Raw genomic sequence first — 25,148 nt, 5'->3', positions numbered from 1 at the left:
TACTGGAGCTGTGCAGCGTTGGGGTGGCTGTGATGCTGTAAGAGTGACAGACTGTGTGACAGGGTTGAAGGAGTGGCTGACATGGGCACACACAAAAAATGGTGACGTGAGTTGATAGTAAAGTGATGGGGGGGGGGGGGGGGGGGGGGGTCCAACTCACCTTCAGGTTAGTTGACATATCCTTATATAGAAACAACAAAACACAAGAGGACAATCAAGAAAAAAGAACCTGCAACACAAAATACTGTAGGAGCTGATACAGAATGAGAACCAAGAAATAAGACAACATCTGGGTTAGGGAAAAGGATAGAAAACACATCTCGCTAAAGGATTACGGGCCTTACAGATCTTAACTTTTGGCCTTACAGACCTTAACTTTTATGATAACAGAGTTATCATAAAACAGCCATCATGCTGTTTTACTGCAGAAACCTGCTACATATATTTCACAGGGTTGCACCCACCCCAAACAATTTGTCACATTAAAGTTGAAATCTAGTGTGTGAGCCTTGAGTTCCTTCTCATTCAGCGCATGGTTACCTACTACCTAATGTGATCTGTGTGTCAACTTGGCTTCCCTCAGTACCTTGGTTTCTGTGCGTCGTGTGGTGCCGTCGTCGGAGGTGACAACGGACACATGGGAGGTGGGCGTGCCAGGGTCCTCCTCGATGGTGACCGTCTCCTCCACCATCTCCTGGGGCTCCTGCATCATGGCCAGAGACGTCTGGTTACTGGGGCTCTGCTCCTAGAGAGAGACAAGGAGAGATGGTTAAGGATCGGAGGAGAGGACACCAAAACCTTTTATTTAAGGAGATCGGTGTGCTGACCACCTTACGCATGCTTTATTATTTGACAGCACAGTCTGAAATGAGGTTGGGAGATACACATAGAGGGACAGATAGATGAGAAGGGCTGAGACTGGATATGTAACCCCGTCACCAGGGGTACACCCTACTGTATGTGGTCTGCAGCTGAACTTACACACACCCTACAAGGTCTGAGGCTGCACTCCATACGCAGTTACAATATATTCTCATCATCATACCACCCTGCATACCACCCTGCATCCCACTGGCTTGCTTCTGAAGCTAATCAGGGTTGGTCCTGGTCAGTCCCTGGATGGGAGACCAGATGCTCCTAGAAGTGGTGTTGGAGGGCCAGTAGGAGGCACTCTTTCCTCTGGTTTAAAAAAATATCTCAATTCCCCAGGGCATTGAATCGGGACATTACCCTCTGTAGGGTGCTGTCTTTTGGCTGGGACGTGTTCTGTGTTCTGACTCTCTGTGGTCACTAAAGATCTCATGGCACTTATCGTAGGGGTGTTAACCCCGGTGTCCTGGCTAAATTCCTAGTCTGGCCCTCATACCGTCATGCCACCTAATCATCCCCAGTTCACAATTGGTTAATTCATCCCCTGTAACTATTTCCCAGGTCTTTGCTGTAAATGAGAATGTGTTTGTTCTCAGTCAACTTACCTGTTAAAATAAGTGTTAAATAAAAAATCAAACTATCAGAATATGATGTGGTCAGAAGTGGCCATAACACAGAGGTAGTTAAGGCAGAGGCTCTCTCAAGGATACTAAAGCCTAGATGGCTATCAGGCATATTGTATTTTATTCATATTTCAGTCAGCCATTTATTCATGAATAGTGTGTTTGTGGGCTGAATATGGTGCTTTACCTAACCATCTGTGTGTGTGTGTGTGTGTGTGTGTGTGTGCGCGCACTGTAGGAAACGCACAGTACTACATGGAACTCTATTCCACCACAGGTAACTCAAGCAAGCAGTAAAATCAGGTTAAAAAACAGATAAAACTACAACTTATGGAACAACTTGTGAAGACTGTGGAGACACACACACTCTCAACACACACAGACATACATTGTAATATTTTTGTTTTGTGGTATTACAAATGTTGTATTGTTCAGTCGTGGCCAAAAGTTTTGAGAATGACACAAATATGAATTTCCACAAAGTTTGCTGCTTCAGTGTTTTCAGATATTCAGATGTTACGATGGAATTATACTGAAGTATAATTACAAGCATTTCATAAGTGCCAAAGGCTTTTATTGACAATTACATGAAGTTGATGCAAAGAGTCAATATTTGCAATGTTGCCCCTTCTTTTTCAAGACTTCTGCAATCCACCCTGGCATGCTGTCAATTAACTTCTGGGCCACATCCTGACTGATGGCAGCCCATTCTTGCATAATCAATGCTTGGAGTTTGTCAGAATTTGTGGGGTTTTGTTTGTCCACCCGCCTCTTGAGGGTTGACAACAAGTGCTCAATGGGATTAAGGTCTGGGGAGTTTCCTGGCCATGGACCCAAAATATTGATGTTCTGTTCCCCGAGCCACTTAGTTATCACTTTTGCATTATGGCAAGGTGCTCCATCATGCTGGAAAAGGCATTGTTCGTCACCAAACTGTTCCTGGATGGTTGGGAGAAGTTGGTACCATTCTTTATTCATGACTGTGTTCTTAGGCAAAAATGTGAGTGAGCCCAGTCCCTTGGCTGAGGAGCAACCCCACAGATGAATGGGCTTTACTGTTGGCATGACACATTTCTGATAGTAGTGCTCACCTTGTCTTCTCCGGACAAGCTTTTTTCATGATGCCCCAAACAATCAGAAAGGGGATTCATCAGAGAAAATGACATTACCCCAGTCCTCAGCAGTCCAATCCCTGTACACTTTGCAGAATATCAGTCTGTCCCTGATGTTTTTCCTGGAGAGAAGTGGCTTCTTTGCTGCCCTTCTTGACACCAGGCCATCCTCCAAAGGTCTTTGCCTCACTGTGTGTGCAGATGCACTTATACCTGCCTGCTGCCATTCCTGAGCAAGTTCTGTACTGGTTGTGCCCCGATCCCGCAGCTGAATCAACTTTAGGAGACGGTCCTGGCGCTTGCTGGACTTTCTTGGGCGCCCTGAAGCCTTCTTCACAACAATTGAACCGCGCTCCTTGAAGTTCTTGATGATCCGATAAATGGTTGATTTAGGTGTAATCTTACTGGCGCAATATCCTTGCCTGATGAAGCCCTTTTTGTGCAAAGCAATTATGATGACATGTGTTTCCTTGCAGGTAACCATGGTTGACAGAGGAAGAACAATGATTCCAACCACCACCCTCCTTTTGAAGCTTCCAGTCTGTTATTCGAACTCAAATCAAATCAAATTTATTTATATAGCCCTTCGTACATCAGCTGATATCTCAAAGTGCTGTACAGAAACCCAGCCTAAAACCCCAAACAGCAAGCAATGCAGGTGTAGAAGCACGGTGGCTAGGAAAAACTCCCTAGAACTCAGTCAGCATGACAGAGTGATCTCCAGCCTTGTCCTTGTCAACACTCACACCTGTGTTAACGAGAGAATCATTGACATGATGTCAGCTGGTCCTTTTGTGGCTGGGCTGAAATGCAGTGGAAATGTTTTGGGGGCTTTAGTTCATTTGCATGGCAAAGAGGGACTTTGCAATGAATTGCAATTCATCTGATCACTCTTCATAACATTATGGAGTATATGCAAATTGCCATCATACAAACTGTGGCAGCAGACTTTGTGAAATTTAATATTTGTGTCATTCTCAAAACTTTTGGCCACGACTGTAGATACACTACATGAGCAAAAGTATGTAGACACCTGCCCGTCAAACATCTCATTCCAAAACCATGGGCATTAATAAGGATTTGGTCCCCCCTTTGCTGCTATAACAGCCTCCACTCTTCTGGGAAGGCTTTCCACTAGATGCTGGAACATTGCTGAAGTGACTGGCTTCCATTCAGCCACAAGAGCATTAGTGAGGTCGGGCACTGATGTTGGGCGTTTAGGCCAGGCTCGCAGTAGGAGTTCCATTTTATCCCAAAGGTGTTCGATGTGGTTAAGGTCAGGGCTCTGTGCAGGCCAGTCAAGTTCTTCCACACCGATCTCGACAAACCATTTCTGTATGGACCTCACTTTGTGCACGGGGGTATTGAGATGCTGAAACAGGAGAGGGCCTTTCCCAAACTGTTGCAACAAAGTTGGAAGCACAGAATCGTTTAGAATGTCATTGTATGCTGTAGCATTAAGATTTCCCTTCACTGGAACTATGGGGCCTAGCCTGAACCATGAAAAACAGCCCAAGACCATTATTCCTCCAAACTTTACAGTTGGCTCTCTGCATTGGGGCAGGTAGCGTTCTCCTGGCATCCGCCAAACCCAGGTTTGTCCGTAGGGCTGCCAGATGGTGAAGCATGATTCATTACTCCAGAGAACACGTTTCCACTGCTCAAAGTCCAATCATTACACCACTCCAGCTGACGCTTTCAATGCATGGTGATTTTAGGCTTGTGTGCGGCTGCTCGGGCACGGAAATCCATTTCGTGAAGCTCCCAATGAACAGTTATTGTGCTGACGTTGCTTTCAGAGGCAGTTTGGAACTCGGGAGTGAGTGTAGCAACTGAGGACAGACAATTTATTTTACTTCAGCGGTCCCGTACTGTGAGCTTGTGAGGCCTATCACTTCGCGGCTGAGCCGCTGTTGCGAAGCCGCTGTCACAATAACAGCTCTTACAGTTGACCGGGGCAGCTCTAGCATGGCAGAAATTTGACAAACTGACTTGTTGGAAAGGTGGCATCCTATGACGGTGCCACGCTGAAAGTCACTGAAAGGCCATTCTACTGCCAGTTTTTGTCTATGGAGATTGCATGGCAATGGGTGTGCCTGAAATAGCCAAATTCAGTCATTTGAATGGGTGTCCACATACCTTTGTATATATAATGTATACAGTGGTTTGGGTGACGTAATTGCCTTAATCTTGTTTGGACCCCATGAAGAGTGGGAATCCTTAATAAATACAAATACCCTAGTTCCATATTTAAAGAAAACTAACTTCAACTAATTCCTGTACACCCTCGTAATGTAGAAAACAGGAAGGAAGCCATTTTCAGGCAATCATTGAAAACCAAAACAAGGTAAAGAAAGGAGCGGGAGAGAGAGAATTCTCCTCGATTATAATCACAGCCGTATATATCCCCCCCCAAGCAGACACATCGATGGCTCTGAACGAACTTTATTTAACTCTCTGCAAACTGGAAACAATTTATCCGGAGGCTGCATTCATTGTAGCTGGGGATTTTAACAAGGCTAATCTGAAAACAAGACTCCCCAAATTTTATCAGCATATCGATTGCGCAACCAGGGGAGGAAAGACCTTGGACCATTGTTACTCTAACTTCCGCGACGCATATAAGGCCCTGCCCCGCCCCCCTTTCGGAAAAGCTGACCACGACTCCATTTTGTTGATCCCTGCCTACAGACAGAAACTAAAACAAGAGGCTCCCACGCTGAGGTCTGTCCAACGCTGGTCCGACCAAGCTGACTCCACACTCCAAGACTGCTTCCATCACGTGGACTGGGAGATGTTTCGTATTGCGTCAGATAACAACATTGACGAATACGCTGATTCGGTGTGCGAGTTCATTAGAACGTGCGTTGAAGATGTCGTTCCCATAGCAACGATTAAAACATTCCCTAACCAGAAACCGTGGATTGATGGCAGCATTCGTGTGAAACTGAAAGCGCGAACCACTGCTTTTAATCAGGGCAAGGTGTCTGGTAACATGACCGAATACAAACAGTGCAGCTATTCCCTCCGCAAGGCTATCAAACAAGCTAAGCGCCAGTACAGAGACAAAGTAGAATCTCAATTCAACGGCTCAGACACAAGAGGCATGTGGCAGGGTCTACAGTCAATCACGGACTACAGGAAGAAACCCAGCCCAGTCACGGACCAGGATGTCTTGCTCCCAGGCAGACTAAATAACTTTTTTGCCCGCTTTGAGGACAATACAGTGCCACTGACACGGCCTGCAACGAAAACATGCGGTCTCTCCTTCACTGCAGCCGAGGTGAGTAAGACATTTAAACGTGTTAACCCTCGCAAGGCTGCAGGCCCAGATGGCATCCCCAGCCGCGCCCTCAGAGCATGCGCAGACCAGCTGGCCGGTGTGTTTACGGACATATTCAATCAATCCCTATACCAGTCTGCTGTTCCCACATGCTTCAAGAGGGCCACCATTGTTCCTGTTCCCAAGAAAGCTAAGGTAACTGAGCTAAATGACTACCGCCCCGTAGCACTCACATCCGTCATCATGAAGTGCTTTGAGAGACTAGTCAAGGACCATATCACCTCCACCCTACCTGACACCCTAGACCCACTCCAATTTGCTTACCGCCCAAATAGGTCCACAGACGATGCAATCTCAACCACACTGCACACTGCCCTAACCCATCTGGACAAGAGGAATACCTATGTGAGAATGCTGTTCATCGACTACAGCTCGGCATTCAACACCATAGTACCCTCCAAGCTCGTCATCAAGCTCGAGACCCTGGGTCTCGACCCCGCCCTGTGCAACTGGGTACTGGACTTCCTGACGGGCCGCCCCCAGGTGGTGAGGGTAGGCAACAACATCTCCTCCCCGCTGATCCTCAACACTGGGGCCCCACAAGGTTGCGTTCTGAGCCCTCTCCTGTACTCCCTGTTCACCCACGACTGCGTGGCCACGCACGCCTCCAACTCAATCATCAAGTTTGCGGACGACACAACAGTGGTAGGCTTGATTACCAACAACGATGAGACGGCCTACAGGGAGGAGGTGAGGGCCCTCGGAGTGTGGTGTCAGGAAAACAACCTCACACTCAACGTCAACAAAACTAAGGAGATGATTGTGGACTTCAGGAAACAGCAGAGGGAACACCCCCCTATCCACATCGATGGAACAGTAGTGGAGAGGGTAGCAAGTTTTAAGTTCCTCGGCATACACATCACAGACAAACTGAATTGGTCCACTCACACAGACAGCATCGTGAAGAAGGCGCAGCAGCGCCTCTTCAACCTCAGGAGGCTGAAGAAATTCGGCTTGTCACCAAAAGCACTCACAAACTTCTACAGATGCACAATCGAGAGCATCCTGGCGGGCTGTATCACCGCCTGGTATGGCAACTGCACCGCCCTCAACCGTAAGGCTCTCCAGAGGGTAGTGAGGTCTGCACAACGCATCACCGGGGGCAAACTACCTGCCCTCCAGGACACCTACACCACCCGATGTCACAGGAAGGCCATAAAGATCATCAAGGACATCAACCACCCGAGCCACTGCCTGTTCACCCCGCTATCATCCAGAAGGCGAGGTCAGTACAGGTGCATCAAAGCTGGGACCGAGAGACTGAAAAACAGCTTCTATCTCAAGGCCATCAGACTGTTAAACAGCCACCACTAACACTGAGTGGCTGCTGCCAACACACTGACACTGACTCAACTCCAGCCACTTTAATAATGGGAATTGATGGGAAATGATGTAAATATATCACTAGCCACTTTAAACAATGCTACCTTATATAAATGTTACTTACCCTACATTATTCATCTCATACGCATACGGATATACTGTACTCTATAGCATCGACGGTATCCTTATGTAATACATGTATCACTAGCCACTTTATACTATACTATGCCACTTTGTTTACATACTCATCTCATTTGTACATACTGTACCCGATACCATCTACTGTATCTTGCCTATGCTGCTCTGTACCATCACTCATTCATATATCCTTATGTACATATTCTTTATCCCCTTACACTGTGTACAAGACAGTAGTTTTGGAATTGTTAGTTAGATTACTTGTTATTACTGCATTGTCGGAACTAGAAGCACAAGCATTTCGCTACACTCGCATTAACATCTGCTAACCATGTGTATGTGACAAATAAAATTTGATTTGATTTGATTTGAGAGAGATGTGAATGCTGGGCGGTGCCACTAAGCTAAGGAGAGAGGGAGAGGGTGGAGTACAGAGAGAGAGAGAAAAAAGGGGAAAGGGCAAAGGGCAAAGGGAGATACCTAGTCAGTTGTCCAACTGAATGCATTCAACTGAAATGTGTCTTCCGCATTCAACCCAACCCCTCTGAATCAGAGAGGTGCGAGAGACTAAGAGTGAGAGATGAGTTGTGGTGTGGCGTGTTGTGGCGCGTTTAGCAGATCAGAGTGGGGGAGGGCTGGGTGAGACAAGCAAGAAGTTGATGATGCCAGAGGGACGGTTTGTTTTCTGTCAATCTTTGAAGGTGCTAACAAGTGGGCAGTTCTTCATTGATTAGCCAAGCAGTGTTAGCTAGCTGTTGCCTGTGCAGAGCGGCCGTGCTAGCCGGGGCTGCAATAACCCTCTGCCTCACAGAGACCTGATTGATCTGCTGGTTGTCTGTCTTGCTGATCAGTTAGAAGAATCCGCTTTCATGTTGGGAGTCTTTTCCTCCGTAATCCTCTAATCCCACGGGCTGGGCTGTTCGGTGTTTGTATGTGTGCAGGTGGGGTAACTACTGGCACTTGGCCCTTCTGGTCATCAATACACCCAGGGACAAAGTCAAACACAGTTTCTCAGCAGTAGAGTCAAATAGTGGGTGTAAATTGTGTGTTGTCATTTACCTCAGAGAAGTGTGTCAGCTCTCCATTATTGTGTGTGTGTGTGTGCATCCGTGTACGTACAGTAAACTCTCACTCTTGGTAGCTACTCAGCGGACAGGACAGCTCTCCCTGGATTTCTTTAAACAGCCCAACCTTGAACCCCAGAAAAGGCCATCAAAACAGGACTATGTAATGAAAGATTGACAAGCGAGCTGCGGCTAGAGCAGAGCTCGTCTGAGGCCCGCTAGCTGACTAACCGGTTGCTTGATCCCAATGTAATGTTGTGTCAGACTCCACTAAAGTCTATCGCTCTCCCTCCCTCCGTCCTCTCTTTCCTTCCTCTCTCGCTCTCCCCGCCATCTCCCTTTCCCCTTGCTCCCCCCATCTCTTTCTCTATCATCTCGAGTTAAAAAAGAAAATGGAGGTGAATGGGGCGAGCGAACTTGGCCTTAAATAAATGATTAAAAGCTGTCTGGGGAGAAAGAGAGAGAGAGAAAGAGAGAGAGAGGGAGAGAGAGAGGGAGAGAGAGAAAGAGAGAAAGAGACACAGAGAGAGAGAGAGAGAGAGAGAGAGAGAGAGAGAGAGAGAGAGAGAGAGAGAGAGAGAGAGAGAGAGAGAGAGAGAGGGCGGACTGGAAGGGAGGCAGATCTGAGTGGGGGAGAGATGGGGAGGAGGCAAGGGAGGAAGTCTGTCATCTAAAGGTGACCTTTCAGAGACAGATAATTAAAACATTGGGATGAACACGCACGCATATGCAGATACACACTCACACATACACCTCCAAGTGATATGTACTGGTGCCACAATAAGCCTCCTATGAACGGAAGCCCATACAGATTTGTAATAAAACAGTATATTAAGGTCTACTTGAAAATCATCAGATTACACGAGGCCCTAAAAATTGTAAAATTCTCCAGCCACCCATGTCATAGACTGTTCTCTCTGCTACTGTACGACAAGTCTGAAACCAACAGGACCCTGAACATCTTCTAACCCCAAGCAGTGGTGTAAAGTACTTCATTAAAAATAATTTAAAGTACTACTTAAGTAGTTTTTTGGGGTATCTTTACTTTACAATTTATATTTTTGACAACTTTTACATCACTACATTCCTAAAGAAAATATTGTACTTTTCACTCCATACATTTTCCCTGACAACCTAAAGTACTGAGCAGAACAGGAAAATTGTGAAATTCACGCACTTATCAAGAGAACACGTGGTCATCCCTACTGCCTATGGTCTGGCGGACTCACTAAACACAAATGCATCTTTTGTAAATAATGTCGGAGTGTTGGAGTGTGCTCCTGGTTATCTGTAAATTTTTAAAACAAGAAAATACTTCTGCTTTGCTTAATATAAGAAATTCAAAATTATTTATACTTGTACTCTTGACAAGTATATTTTAGCAATTACATTTACTTTTGATACTTAAGTATATTTAAACCAAATACTTTAAAACTTTTACTCAAGTAGTATTTTACTGGGTGACTTTGACTTTTACTTGAGTAACCTTATATTAAGTTAGCTATATTTTTACTCAAGTATGACAATTGGGTAATTTTTCTACCACTTCCCCCAAGCCATAAGACTGCTCAATAGTTAACCGAATAGCTACCCGGACTATCTGCAGTGACCACACTTTGCACCAAACTCTTTTGACTGAGCAGAACAGGAAAATTGTGAAATTCACGCTGCTGCTGCTACTGTTCATTATCTATCTATTCTAGTCACTTTACCCCTACTTATATGTACATATCTACCTCAATGACCTCGTACCCCTGCACATTGACTCGGTGCTGGTACTCCCTGTATATAGTCAAGTTGTCATTACTCATTATGTCTGTATTCCATGTGTTATTATCATTTTTGTTCTCTGCATTGTTGGGAAGGGCCCATAAGTAAGTATTTCACTGTTAGTCCACACCTGTTGTTTACAAAGCATGTGACAATTACATTTTATTTGATATGGAACAAGATCAGAGGTCGAAGGCAATAAGAGCCCTCATGAGCCTACATATTTATCACAAGGTCTAGTTTGCCTGAATCAAATACAAGACCTTGACACGAAGACCTTGGGAGGAACACAAAGTAGTTTTGGTGCCAACCGCAAATTCCCAAATTATAGTTAGGTCAGCAGATGCCATAAAGAAAGAAACTTCTGAGAAAGGCTCTGGTGGTGTTAAACCACCTTGGAGAGAGAAAGGAAAGGAGAGACTGAAGCGTCAGACAGATAGGGATTTGGCCTCGCGGCAGGTGGAGGATTAGTCAAACCTACACTTTATTCATCCTAGTCTGACGGGATCAGACTGACAGTATGGGGCAGAGAGATCTCTAAGAGTAGGAGACACTTCAACACAGGACATCTCCTGACACCAGGTGTGTGTGGGTACGTGTGCGTGCACGTGTAGCTAGGTGTACCTGTGTGAATGTTTCCACTCTCAGCCTGTGCTAGATTAAAAGCTTTAGTGGGGTTCCAGGTACGGGAAATGAAGGTTAGTCAGTGTTTTTCTGTTGCATTCCTCTCTGTGTAGTGTGTTCTCCCTCCTAACACCTTTCCCTAAGTGTGTGTGTGCGTATGTGTGGGTTAGGCCCACAGTCAGGGTTAAAGACTTCACAGGTTCCTAGTAGACGGCCCTGTGCTCTGTGTTCTGTGCTCAACTAATACAGGACTGTGAAAACTAGCAGGTCTGAGTCACTACCACACAGAATGCTAGTCAGTCAGTCTGCAACACGCACACAATGTTCTGGGTCCCGAATGGCACCTTATTCCCTATGTAGTGCACTACTTCTGACCAGGACAAATTTGGCTCTGGTCAAAAGTAGTGCACTATGTATGGATGCATCACAGTGACACACAAGGTCAAACAACACAGAGGAGTCATAACACTACATCATACGACTATGAATGTCTGAATGAATGAATCTAACTTTTTGTACATTCAACAGCAATGAGAAACAAAACAGATCTGGAATGTGATAGTATACAGTATATTTCACTGAATTAGATCGTATAGAGACAATAGTTCTCCCATCTCAGGGTCTACATGTCTGTGTTGTTCTGGATGAAACAGGAGAGGAGAGAGGAGGTGAGCCTGGACAAAGGAGGGAGATGAAGAGATACAGTCAATTAACAGCAGCCACGATCTCTATCTATCTCCATCAATCCCAGAGTCATCCATCACACAACTCAATAGGCCATAAGGACTGTCCCTGCTAGGAGATAGTTGAGGAGCTAAGGGAGGGCTGCCTCTGTGTCATGCTGCAGTATGAAACTAAAAGTAGAACAATGATCCAAGTAGCTAGGACTGAAACTCTGCACTTCAGTGTCAATCTTTACTCCTGAATGATGTATGAAGTGTTAAGACTCATGCAGAATCCTTGCATTGGGGGTTGCAAGAGAAAGAGAACTGAGAAACACTGGGAAACAAAATGCATCACCCATGAGAAAAGTCTCCAGTTGTTCTTCTGTATAAACCACTGTTCAGTATAACACTTCCCTGTTCTAAATATCCAAGGTAAAAGACAAAGATGGATTCCAGTCTTACTCCAATACATCTACTGTACAGTTCCCAGGTGTTGAAACCAGAAACAGAAACAGAACAGAAACCCGGAAAATAACTAAATAATTGAGGAACAGAAACACAAACAATAACAAAATTGCTCTCTAGTGTTCCGGAACAGAACCATTCTTTTAAAAGCATGAGAAACGGTTAATAATGATATTTTATGTTCCAAGCATTCTTTTCAGTCTCATAATAAACGCCTATGCGAAGCACTCACTCTGTCACTTCTCCTTCCAGTGTCTGCCTAACAGCTTTTTCTAGACTAGTTAAGGATACTATTAGTTCCCACGTTTCACATTGTATTTATTAACAACAAAAAGGTAACGTGTGTTTTGAGTTCTGGTGCCACTCCACAAGAGCTTGTTAGCGATCTCTGGCCCAGGGCGTTGAGCCAATGATCGGACAATCAAAGCTCCTCCATATTAGCCACTCCTCCATAGGTCTCAAGTTAGTATATAATTCTGTAATATGGTGAAGTAATAATAGGTCTACTATCAATATCCCAAACACATTATAATGCACATCATGATCATGATGCCCAGCGCGTCAAGCCAAGCCTCCTCCATATCCACCCCTCTGACATGCTCTCTCCCCACCTATCAAGCATGAACACAATTAGCTTCCCCAGAGATTATGGAGGAATTTCTTCCTTTAACGTCTCTGGATTGCTGCATAGCAAGCTTGTATTCATTTAATGAGATAAATGTAAAAACTATGTGGATTTATTTCACAGGTTAAAAAAGGAACAGAAATGAACGATGTAAAACGGTACTTTTTATTGTGTTCGAATCGGTTTCAAACTTTATTATGCTGGTCGGAACAGTGGAACAGAGCAAGAAAAATAGTGGTTCTGTTCAGAACCAAACAATCTAAAAATAATTTCTGGCAGTAACAGCTCATTATGAAGTAGTAAGTATTCACACATTTGCAAGTAGCTAATGAAAGAATGAGAGACCCTGTGGTTAGTATTGGAGTAGCTACTGTACTTCCACTAAATACAGAACTCATTTGATTCCTGGCAGGCTCAGGGTGCCTGTGATGAGTGTTGCCTTGCCTCCACAGGTCCTAGGTCTCCCTCCCTGCCCCAGTGCAGTGTGGGTAACAGGATTTCAGTCAGGATCTGTGCCAGCAATCATTACATGGCTCTTACACAATTAATCCCCCAGCAAAGACCGCTTGGGTAACCTTGGGTCGTCCAATTTCCCATCAGCCCTTCTGTTCTACCGGCTGCCCTCTCGGCACCCCTCCACCAGTCTCGAACAGGGTCACCTGACAAGGGTTTTAGAGGGAACGGATGCATTATATTACACTACCCCGACAGTGGCCCGTTACAAAACAATAAAAAACTGAGTAATGTGATGAAAAAAGCCAGCCATAACAAGGGCTGTTTGTGGAATGGCCTGGAGGTCTGGAGAGTAGGCAGCAGAAGGGGAAGTCAACAGGAGGAGGAAGGGAAGTCAGAGAGGCAGACTGACAACGTGTGGCAGCGGCCCAACACAGCCCACTCTCCCTGGGCTGAGGGGAGAGAGGGAACAGACTGGCTCTGCTGGCCTTCACAGCATAGCTCCAGAGCCAAGTCCTCCCAGCCAGGCAAACAGGCCCCGGCTCAGTTACAGACAGGGCAGGGGCAGCCCGGCTGGGTCGTAATTGACCGAAATGATAGGAAGTGAAGGATCAAACAGACGAACGGGATAGGAGACCTTATCTGTGTTGGCTGGACTGGGGCTGAAGGAGGGGTCTGCTACTGCACTGTTGGAACTAGTAACACAATACATTCTACTGCACAGTTGGAGCTAGTAGCACAAGACATTCTACTACACTGTTGGAGCAAGTAACACAAGACATTCTACTACACTGGAGGAGCTAGTAACACAAGACATTCTACTACACTGGAGGAGCTAGTAACACAAGACATTCTACTGCACTGTTGGAGCTAGTAACACAAGACATTCTACTGCACTGTCGGAGCTAGTAACACAATACATTCTACTGCACTGTCGGAGCTAGTAACACAAGACATTCTACTGCACTGTCGGAGCTAGTAACACAAGACATTCTACTGCACTGTTGGAGCTAGTAACACAAGACATTCTACTGCACTGTCGGAGCTAGTAACACAAGACATTCTACTGCACTGTGGGAGCTAGTAACCAAGACATTGTACTGCACTGTCGGAGCTAGTAACCCAAGACATTGTACTGCACTGTTGGAACTAGTAACACAATACATTCTACTGCACAGTTGGAGCTAGTAACACAAGACATTCTACTACACTGTTGGAGCTAGTAACACAAGACATTCTACTACACTGGAGGAGCTAGTAACACAATACATTCTACTGCACTGTTGGAACTAGTAACACAATATATTCTACTGCACTGTTGAAGCTAGAAACCCAAGCCATTGTACTGCACTGTTGGAGCTTGTAACACAAGACATTCTACCGCACTGTTGGAGCTAGTAACACAAGATATTCTACTGCACTTTTGGATCTAGTAACACAAGACATTCTACTGACCTGTTTTAGCTTGTAACACAAGACAATCTACTGACCTGTTTTAGCTTGTAACACAAGACATTCTACCGCACTGTTGGAGCTAGTAACACAAGACATTCTACTATACTGTTGGAGCTAGTAACACAAGACATTCTACTACACTGTTGGAGCTAGTAACACAAGACATTCTACTACACTGTTGGAGCTAGTAACACAAGACATTCTACTACACTGTTGGAGCTAGTAACACAAGACATTCTACTACACTGTTGGAGCTAGTAATACAAGACATTCTACCGTACTGTTGGAGCTAGTAACACAAGACATTCTACTACACTGTTGGAGCTAGTAATACAAGACATTCTACCGTACTGTTGGAGCTAGTAACACAATACATTCTACTACACTGTTGGAGCTAGTAACACAAGACATTCTACTACACTGTTGGAGCTAGTAACACAATACATTCTACTACACTGTTGGAGCTAGTAACACAAGACATTCTACTACACTGTTGGAGCTAGTAATACAAGACATTCTACCGTACTGTTGGAGCTAGTAACACAAGACATTCTACCGTACTGTTGGAGCTAGTAACACAAGACATTCTACTATACTGTTGGAGCTAGTAACACAAGACATTCTACCGTACTGTTGGAGCTAGTAACACAAGACATTCTATCGCACTGTTAGAGCTAGTAACACAAGATATTCTACTGCACTGTTGGAGCTAGTAACACAAGACATTCTACTGCACTGTCGGAGCTAGTAACACAATACATTCTACTACACTGTTGGAGCTAGTAACACAAGACATTCTACTACACTGTTGGAGCTAGTAACACAATACATTCTACTATACTGTTGGAGCTAGTAACACAAGACATTCTACTGCACTGTTGGAGCTAGTAACACAAGACATTCTACTGACCTGTTTTAGCTTGTAACACAAGACAATCTACTGACCTGTTTTAGCTTGTAACACAAGACATTCTACCGCACTGTTGGAGCTAGTAACACAAGACATTCTACTATACTGTTGGAGCTAGTAACACAAGACATTCTACTACACTGTTGGAGCTAGTAACACAAGACATTCTACTACACTGTTGGAGCTAGTAACACAAGACATTCTACTACACTGCTGGAGCTAGTAACACAAGACATTCTACTACACTGTTGGAGCTAGTAACACAAGACATTCTACTGTACTGTTGGAGCTAGTAACACAAGACATTCTACTACACTGTTGGAGCTAGTAATACAAGACATTCTACCGTACTGTTGGAGCTAGTAACACAATACATTCTACTACACTGTTGGAGCTAGTAACACAAGACATTCTACTACACTGTTGGAGCTAGTAACACAATACATTCTACTACACTGTTGGAGCTAGTAACACAAGACATTCTACTACACTGTTGGAGCTAGTAATACAAGACATTCTACCGTACTGTTGGAGCTAGTAACACAAGACATTCTACCGTACTGTTGGAGCTAGTAACACAAGACATTCTACTATACTGTTGGAGCTAGTAACACAAGACATTCTACCGTACTGTTGGAGCTAGTAACACAAGACATTCTATCGCACTGTTAGAGCTAGTAACACAAGATATTCTACTGCACTGTTGGAGCTAGTAACACAAGACATTCTACTGCACTGTCGGAGATAGTAACACAATACATTCTACTATACTGTTGGAGCTAGTAACACAAGACATTCTACTACACTGTTGGAGCTAGTAACACAATACATTCTACTGCACTGTTGGAGCTAGTAACACAAGACATTCTACTGCACTGTTGGCGCTAGTAACACAAGACATTCTACTGCACTGTTGGAGCTAGTAACACAAGATATTCTACTGCACTGTTGGAGCTAGTAACACAAGACATTCTACTGCACTGTTGGCGCTAGTAACACAAGACATTCTACTGCACTGTTGGCGCTAGTAACACAAGACATTCTACTGCACTGTTGGCGCTAGTAATACAAGCATTTCACTGCGCCTGCTATAACACCTGAAAATATGTGTAAGGGACAAACAAACCTTGATTTGATTTGACTAAACTGGGAGTGGAGACAAACACACTCAGTCCAGTAGAGTGACTGGGACATGAGTTATCATACACATTCAGAGATACACACACACACACGGCATGAGGTAACACACACACACACACACATACGCGCCCGCCACTACAGGGGAGAAGACCAAAGCCCTTGACGATGCATCCGGTCTTGATGGGACTTTAATCTGTCCTCCTCTGGTGAGTGATCCTGAGCCAAATCTCTCATTCTCTCTTCCCCCCCGTTCCCCTCTCATCTCACGCATGGCCTCCTCGTTTCACAGGCCTGCCCTGCATCACTCCTCTCTCTTTCCCCAACCCCACCCCACTTTTTTTAAACCTTTTCTTACCGCTTCCCAGAAGCCCCTCCACCACTGCCATCCACATCCTCACCAATGCTTTTGTTCTTTTATGCTAAAGACCTGACAGAGTGAGTCTGGATAAAACTTGGTTGACTGGACGTGTTGATGGGCTAGCCGCTAGATACAGGGGCCACCTCCGACTTTCAACAAGTGTTGAGTCTATTTAAAACCTATCTGGAAGACTGAGGTCTGTCTGGTGGCCTCACAACAGGAGATCACAGTCACTTTCCCCCACTGTGATGGAACTAGATAACTAACTACTAAACTAAACTCAACCCAACACATAGCAACGTCTGATATGACCTTAATGTCTGCAGGGCTGATGTTCATTCATTGGCTGAGAAAAAACGGTCACCCTTCACAAGCATTCCTCACACTTCATGACTTGGTTCTGGAATGCAATCAGCATTGACAGTTCTCACTGCATATTCTCTCAAACACAGACAGGCTAACCAACATGAGGATAAATCATTCCTATAAAGCTGCAGATTTCACAGAACATATTGGAGAGGAGAAGAGAGGAGATGGGGGGAGTGGAGAGGAAAGAAGATGTAAAAAAGAGGAGAAAGATAAGAAGTCCAACTTTAGCCGTGGTCTGACAGGAGACAGCAGCAGTAAAACAACAGGCCCAGGCCTTATGGGAGGGGTCACTGCTCGTGATGGGATTGTTTGATTGGCTACGGGGTGTGACTGGGTGGAGAGACACAGGAGGAATTCACCCTCCTCTGGAGACAGAGATTAGCGGTAGAAGGGAATAGATGGAGGATGGCGGGGGGTTGTGGGTGTGATGATGGCGTAACTTTCGGCCTGTAGCGAGGGGGAAAGAGAGGTCTGTGTGAGCTCTGAAGGGATGGAGAGGGACATATGTTCTACTTCCAGGTAGCTAGTAATGCTACGAGGCCAAGCCAGCACGCCGCTCATTGTCCGGCTGCAGCGGGATATCTCAATACATAGAATTTACAGACAAGAGGGTAGGAAAAGAGGAAAGGAGCCCTATTCCCCCAATCCCCTGTGTGAGATGGAAACAGACAATCAGCCAGATACAGTGGAGATCTCATAACAGGTCCCCCTCCTCCCCCTAACCCCCTGTGTGAGATGAAAACATTATACTTGCAGGCAGATACAGTGGAGAGCTCAAAACAGCCCCCCCCCCCTCTCCACCCTATTTCCACAGATACTGTATCTAATGTCCCCAGAGAGACATGCTCCTTTACAAAGCGCAGAGATGTCAGCATAACGCGACCATATTTCTCCAGTCAATCACAGACAAGGCATAACACAATGGACACGCAGTACATCAAGATAACGGCCGCTGCTTTTCAAATATGATCTTAGACTGACGCAGCTGGCCGCTGATCAACTTTTTATGGCTTAGGTGTAAACAGCCCCCGTAAAGACCCAGCCGTACAATCAAGCACACACACAGACAGACCTAGCCCCAGCCCCCACCGTACACATATAGTATATATATAGTTGTTTGGCGTCAAGAATTATAAAAAAGCTAGGCCCAGGGCTCTCCGTCAGATAGCCAACCTTCAACTCAGTATACATGTACAGTTGAAGTCGGAAATTGACATACACTTACAGTGGGGCAAAAAAGTATTGAGTCAGCCACCAATTGTGCAAGTTGTCCCACTTAAAAAGATGAGGCCTGTAATTTTCATCATAGGTACACTTCAACTATGACAGATAAAATGAGGGAAAAAAATCCTGAAAATCACATTGTAGGATTTTTTATGAATATATTTGCAAATTATGGTGGAAAATAAGTATTTGGTCATCTACAAACAAGCAAGATTTCTGGCTCTCACAGACCTGTAATTTCTTCTTTAAGAGGCTCCTCTGTCCTCCACTCATTACCTGTATTCATGGCACCTGTTTGAACTTGTTATCAGTATAAAAGACACCTGTCCACAACCTCAAACAGTCACACTCCAAACTCCATTATGGCCAAGACCAAACAGCTGTCAAAGGACACAAGAAACAAAATTGTAGACCTGCACCAGGCTGGGAAGACTGAATCTGCAATAGGTAAGCAGCTTGGTTTGAAGAAATGAACTGTGGGAGCAATTATTAGGAAATGGAAGACATACAAGACCACTGATAATCTCCCTCCATCTGGGGCTCCACGCAAGATCTCACCCCGTGGGGTCAAAATGATCACAAGAACGGTGAGCAAAAATCCCAGAACCACACGGGGGGACCTAGTGAATGACCTAAAGAGAGCTGGGACCAAAGTAACAAAGCCTACCATCAGTAACACACTACGCCGCCAGGGACTCAAATCCTGCAGTGCCAGGCGTGTCCCCCTGCTTAAGCCAGTACATGTCCAGGCCCGTCTGAAGTTTGCTAGAGAGCATTTGGATGATCCAGAAGAAGATTGGGAGAATGTCATATGGTCAGATGAAACCAAAATATAACTTTTTGGTAAAAACTCAACTCGTCGTGTTTGGAGGACAAAGAATGCTGAGTTGCATCTAAAGAACACCATACCTACTGTGAAGCATGGGGGTGGAAACATCATGCTCTGGGGCTGTTTTTCTGCAAAGGGACCAGGAGGACTGATCCGTGTAAAGGAAAGAATGAATGGGGCCATGTATCCTGAGATTTTGAATGCAAACCTCCTTCCATCAGCAAGGGCATTGAAGATGAAACGTGGCTGGGTCTTTCAGCATGACAATGATCCCAAACACACCGTCCCGGCAACGAATGAGTGGCTTCGTAAGAAGCATTTCAAGGTCCTGGAGTGGCCGAGCCAGTTTCCAGATCTCAACCCCATATAAAATCTTTGGAGGGAGTTGAAAGTCTGTGTTGCCCAGCAACAGCCCCAAAACATCACTGCTCTAGAGGAGATCTGCATGGAGGAATGGGCCAAAATACCAGCAACAGTGTGTGAAAACCTTGTGAAGACTTACAGAAAACGTTTGACCTCTGTCATTGCCAACAAAGGGTATATAACAAAGTATTGAGATAAGCTTTTTTTATTGACCAAATACTTATTTTCCACCATAATTTGCAAATAAATTCATTAAAAATCCTACAATGTGATTTTCTGGATTTTTTTCTCTCCTTTTGTCTGTCATAGTTGAAGTGTACCTATAATGAAAATTAAAGAACATGCACAATTGGTGGCTGACTAAATACTTTTTTGCCCCACTGTAAGTTGGAGTCATTAAAACTTGTTTTTCAAACACTCCACAAATTTCTTGTTAACAAACTATAGTTTTGGCAAGTCGGTTAGGACATCTACTTTGTGCATGATACAAGTAATTTTCCCAAAAATTACTAACACACTGATTATTTCACTTATAAATCATTGGATCACAATTCCAGTGGGTCAGAAGTTTACATACACTAAGTTGACTGTGCCTTTAAACAACTTTGAAAATTCCAGAAAATGATGACATGGCTTTAGAAGCTCCTGATAGGCTAATTGACATAATTTGAGTCAATTGGAGGTGTACCTGTGGATGTATTTCAAGGCCTACCTTCCAACTCAGTGCCTCTTTGCTTGACATCATGGGAAAATCAAAAGAAATCAGCCAAGACCTCCGAAAAAAAATTATAGATCTCCGCAAGTCTGGTTCATCCTTGGGAGCAAATTCCAAACGCCTGAAGGTACCACATTCATCTATACAAACAATAGTACGCAAGTATAAACACCATGGGACCTTGCAGCCGTCATACCGCTCAGGAAGAGAGATGAACAAGAGATGAACGTACTTTGAACGCAAATCAATCTCAGAAAAACAGCAAAGGACCTTGTGAAGATGCTGGAGGAAACAAGGTACAAAAGTATCTATATCCACAGTAAAACGAGTCCTATATCAACATAACCTGAAAAGCCGCTCAGCAAGGAAGCAGCCACTGCTCCAAAACCACCATAAAAAATCCAGACTACGGTTTGCAAAGATCATACTTTTTGTCCTCTGGTCTGATGAAACAAAAATAGAACTGTTTAGCCATAATGACCATTGTTATGTTTGGAGGAAAAAGGGGGAGGCTTGCAAGCCGAAGAACACCATCCCAACCATGAAGCACGGGGGTGGCAGCATCATGCTGTGGGGGTGCATTGCTGCAGGAGGGACTGGTGCACTTCACAAAATAGATGGCATCACAAGGTAGGAAAATGAAATGGATATATTGAAGCAACATCTCAAGACATCAGTCAGGAAGTGAAAGCTTGGTCGCAAATGGGTCTTCCAAATGGACAATGATCCAAAGCATACCAAAGTTGTGGAAAATAGCTTAAGGACAACAAAGTCAAGGTATTGGAGTGGCCATCACAAAGCCCTGACCTCAATCCTATAGAAAATGTTTTGGCAGAACTCAAAAAGCGTTTGCGAGCAAGGAGGCCTACAAACCTGACTCAGTTACACCAGCTCTTTCAGGAGGAATGGGCCAAAATTGACCCAACTTATTGTGGGAAGCTTGTGGAAGGCTAACCAAACCGTTTGACCAAAGTTAAACAATTTAAAGTCAATGCTACCAAATACTAATTGAGTATATGTAAACTTCTGACCCACTGGGAATGTGATGAAAGAAATTAAAGCTGAAATAAATCATTCTCTCTACTATTATTCTGACATTTCACATTTGTAAAATAAAGTGGTTATCCTAACTGACTTAAGACAGGGCATTTTTACTAGGATTAAATATCAGGAATTGTGAAAAACTGAGTTTAAATGTATTTGGCTAAGGTGTATGTAAACTTCTGACTTCAAGTGTATATCTATGTCTCATAACATATTGAGCTAAATGGATAAATCTATCAGGACCTTTGTGCTTCGGCTCAGACACATATTTATTTATTCTCTCTCTCTCTCTCTCTCTGGTGGAGAGCATTTACACTAAAACCAGGTGACTGGAGATACATGTACAACACAGTACACATCTATGTTGCTCTTTTATCGCTCCCTCTATCCAGCCTCCGGGCCCCTTCCTCCCCATCTATCTTAATGGAGAGGGGACATGTCAGATTATAAACAGAGGGAGAGAGAGACAAAGTACAGGCTCAGTGAGCACAGCCTTGCCATTGAGAAGGGTAGACACAGGAAAACCTGGCTCCCTGTAGAGGAAAGGCTGTGCAACAGCTACACAACAGCAGATCCTGAGACAGAGCTGCATTTCCTGACAAAATGTAAAAAAAATATAAACAGTGTCATTTCCCCAAATTTGAAACTCTTATTCAAGGATTGGCCACCTGTCCCGTTGGGGGAGGACGCAGAGAGCTGTGGGTTGGCAGCGCACTACATTGCTGCCTGCCATAAGATGAGGGACTGTGTCTGAAAGACCAATCAACCTGCTCATGTCAAATCAAATCAAATTTTATTTGTCACATAAACATGGTTAGCAGATGTTAATGCGAGTGTAGCGAAATGCTTGTGCTTCTAGTTCCGACAATGCAGTAATAACAAACGAGTAATCTAACCTAACAATTCACAACAGCTACCTTATACACACAAGTGTAAAGGGATGAAGAATATGTACATAAAGATATATGAATGAGTGATGGTACAGAACGGCATAGGCAAGATGCAGTAGATGGTATCGAGTACATTATATACATATGAGATGAGTAATGTTGGGTATATAAACAAAGTGGCATAGTTTAAAGTGGCTAGTGATACATGTATTACATAAAGATGGCAAGATGCAGTAGATGGTATAGAGTACAGTATATACATATGAGAAGAGTAATGTAGGGTATGTAAACATTATATTAAGTGGCATTGTTTAAAGTGGCTAGTCATACATTTTTTACATCAATTTTTCCAATATTAAAGTGGCTGGAGTTGAGTCAGTATGTTGGCAGCAGCCACTCAATGTTAGTGGTGGCTGTTTAACAGTCTGATGGTCTTGAGATAGAAGCTGTTTTTCAGTCTCCCGGTCCCTGCTTTGATGCACCTGTACTGACCTCGCCTTCTGGATGATAGCGGATTGAACAGGCAGTGGCTCGGTGGTTGTTGTCCTTGATGATCTTTATGGTCCACGATCATCTCCTTTGTTTTGTTGACGTTGAGTGTGAGGTTATTTTCCTGACACCACACTCCGAGGACCCTCGCCTCCTCCCTGTAGGCCATCTCGTCGTTGTTGGTAATCAAGCCTACCACTGTAGTGTCGTCTGCAAATTTAATGATTGAGTTGGAGGTGTGCATGGCCACGCAGTCGTAGGTGAACAGGGAGTACAGGAGAGGGCTTGTTCAGCTATTGAAATTGAACTTCAGTTCATGAAAATAAGTAGCTAGTCAGCAACTTAACCCTGTTGCCCAAAGCTAACGTTATAAGCAGCCATCTAGCTTCATCTGGCTAGTGAGGCTTGACCGTACCGGGTTATGTGTTGTGAAGCTAGCCACAATAAGGATTGGGCACAATAGTGTAATTTGCGGTTTGCCTAGTGCAGTATCATTCCTTTACACTGTGAGAGATAACTAAGTAGTAGAGCTGTGCGTGACTGGAGCTGGGTTGGTATAGGATCTCTTCTGACAGGATTGTGTAATTACTGTTTAAATTGTTTTAATTACAGATTAATGACACTCAACAAAGGGGTTCTCTCACTAAAAGGCTAATAAAGAGAGGGGAGGTCTACTAGCTTATTTGAACACTGAGTTTAGTCATTGATATACAAATACAACAGTAGGGGTCTCTGTGTGTGTGTGTGTGTGTGTGTGTGAGTCCTTAAAGATCACACTCCAAGCTGAAAGCTCATCATGAATATTTAAACAACCCAGATCAGATTTCCTGCATGTAGAACTAAATAATCCCCCCCCCCATTTAAAAAATAAATGCCAGCTTTGAAGCCCTGGCTTATACAAACCTGATTTTTATTCAAAACATACATTTGTAAGATAAATTCAAAATACCAAAAACAATGATTTAATATGATGTGCTCAAGCGAGCTGTGAGCATATATCATGAATGCAGAGTAAATCCACTTGGCTGGGGCCAGATTAAAGAGGTGCCTGCCTAGCTGCCTCCCTAGCTGCCTGGCTATGAATATGGGTTGCCTTTGACTATTCCCCAGCTCAGATGAGCTCCCAGGTCCCCGGGCATTGGGTATGAAAGAGATTTTCCACTGGGTGTGGATATGCAGTTCTCAAAATGTTATTTTCAAAGTCATCCACTATTCATGCTCCGAGTCTGTTGTGTAGCTCTGCAGGTGGCTGGGGTTTGGCTGGATGAGGGAAGCGGTGGGGAGGGGAGGGAGGAGAGTGTGGTAGGCAGCATTTATGCAGATGAAGTATGGATTATCTCTTCTCTATGAGTCTGAGTGGTTAAGCCCCTGTGCTATAGCTAGGACCGCTCCATTTCACAGATCTCAGCTCCCTACTCCAACAACGGTCCAGCAGCAGGCCTTTGCATCTGGAGACGAGCCCTCCTCTACTCCTCCTCCGCCGCCCCCCTAGAACCATCTCCGCCTCCCACCGTCTCAGCTATCGCTCTGACCCTGTCCGGACCCTTTCGTCCTGTGCAACAGGAAATGCAGAGGCATGTAGAATCATCAGGCCCCAATAGAGGAACTTGACCTAAAATAACAACAACAAGCTAGGAGGAATAATAACTGCCAGGCTCCAGTCAGTTTATTAACACATTGGCCTGACCGACCATCACCAGGCAGCCAGCTCCATTCTGTCTCTCGACAGAATAGTAGTCTCTTTATAGTAGTCTCATACTGTACCTCTGCTTTAACCATTAGGGCTTACCTCCTCAGGCTCGGAGCACTAGAGAGAGAGAGGGGCAGTAGCAAGTTCGCCAAATGATGATTATGTGTAGATTACCTGAACGGATCCAATGTGAAATGCTCGTGTTCGTTTTCCATTGCAAAACGTTTTACTACTTTTTGCTACTTTGTGCCCTAATGTATACACCTCTGTAGTAGAGCAGCCTGCTTTCTGTCCAACAAGTCTCCATGTGCATCCCAAATGGGCCCTGGTCAAGTGTAGTGCACTTACCATTTAGGATTCAAACAGGCTCTCAGCTCTGTGATTAGCGCCCGCGCGGCAGCAGAGACTGAGAGAAACACTAAAGGGCTTATTGTTGTCTCCGTCAGACAGAGACGTCCGGTGTGCGCCGAGGCTAATTACCCAGAATTCCAGGAACAGGCGGTCTTACTAACGGCTGTCACGGCCACCGACTGCCGCCGTTAAGCAGCTGCCAAATCCGTATAATCTCATCTCAACCTTATGACTATCCAATTGGCC

The 25,148-nt window shown here is 44.6% G+C and overlaps 1 protein-coding gene across 50 annotated transcripts in view; it reads right to left on the bottom strand.

Annotated features, from left to right (window-relative positions):
- The window catches only part of arvcfb (ARVCF delta catenin family member b), a 310,170-nt gene that overhangs the window by 99,760 nt on the left and 185,262 nt on the right, over positions 1 to 25,148 (bottom strand). For 46 of the 50 annotated variants that reach the window (XM_036936131.2, XM_090190983.1, XM_090190970.1 and 43 more), the window contains one exon: positions 587 to 745. In XM_036936131.2, coding sequence (XP_036792026.1) covers positions 587 to 745 — 159 coding nt within the window. Of the gene's footprint in view, positions 1 to 160; positions 182 to 586; positions 746 to 25,148 lie in introns of all 50 variants that reach the window. The other 4 variants (XM_090190965.1, XM_090190990.1, XM_090190978.1 and 1 more) reach the window with 1 other exon arrangement.

This window comes from Oncorhynchus mykiss, chromosome 11 (assembly GCF_057628025.1).
Source record: "Oncorhynchus mykiss isolate SJ-2025 chromosome 11, ASM5762802v1, whole genome shotgun sequence".
Taxonomy (NCBI): domain Eukaryota; kingdom Metazoa; phylum Chordata; class Actinopteri; order Salmoniformes; family Salmonidae; genus Oncorhynchus; species Oncorhynchus mykiss.
This window is presented reverse-complemented; position numbering and strand designations above follow the sequence as displayed.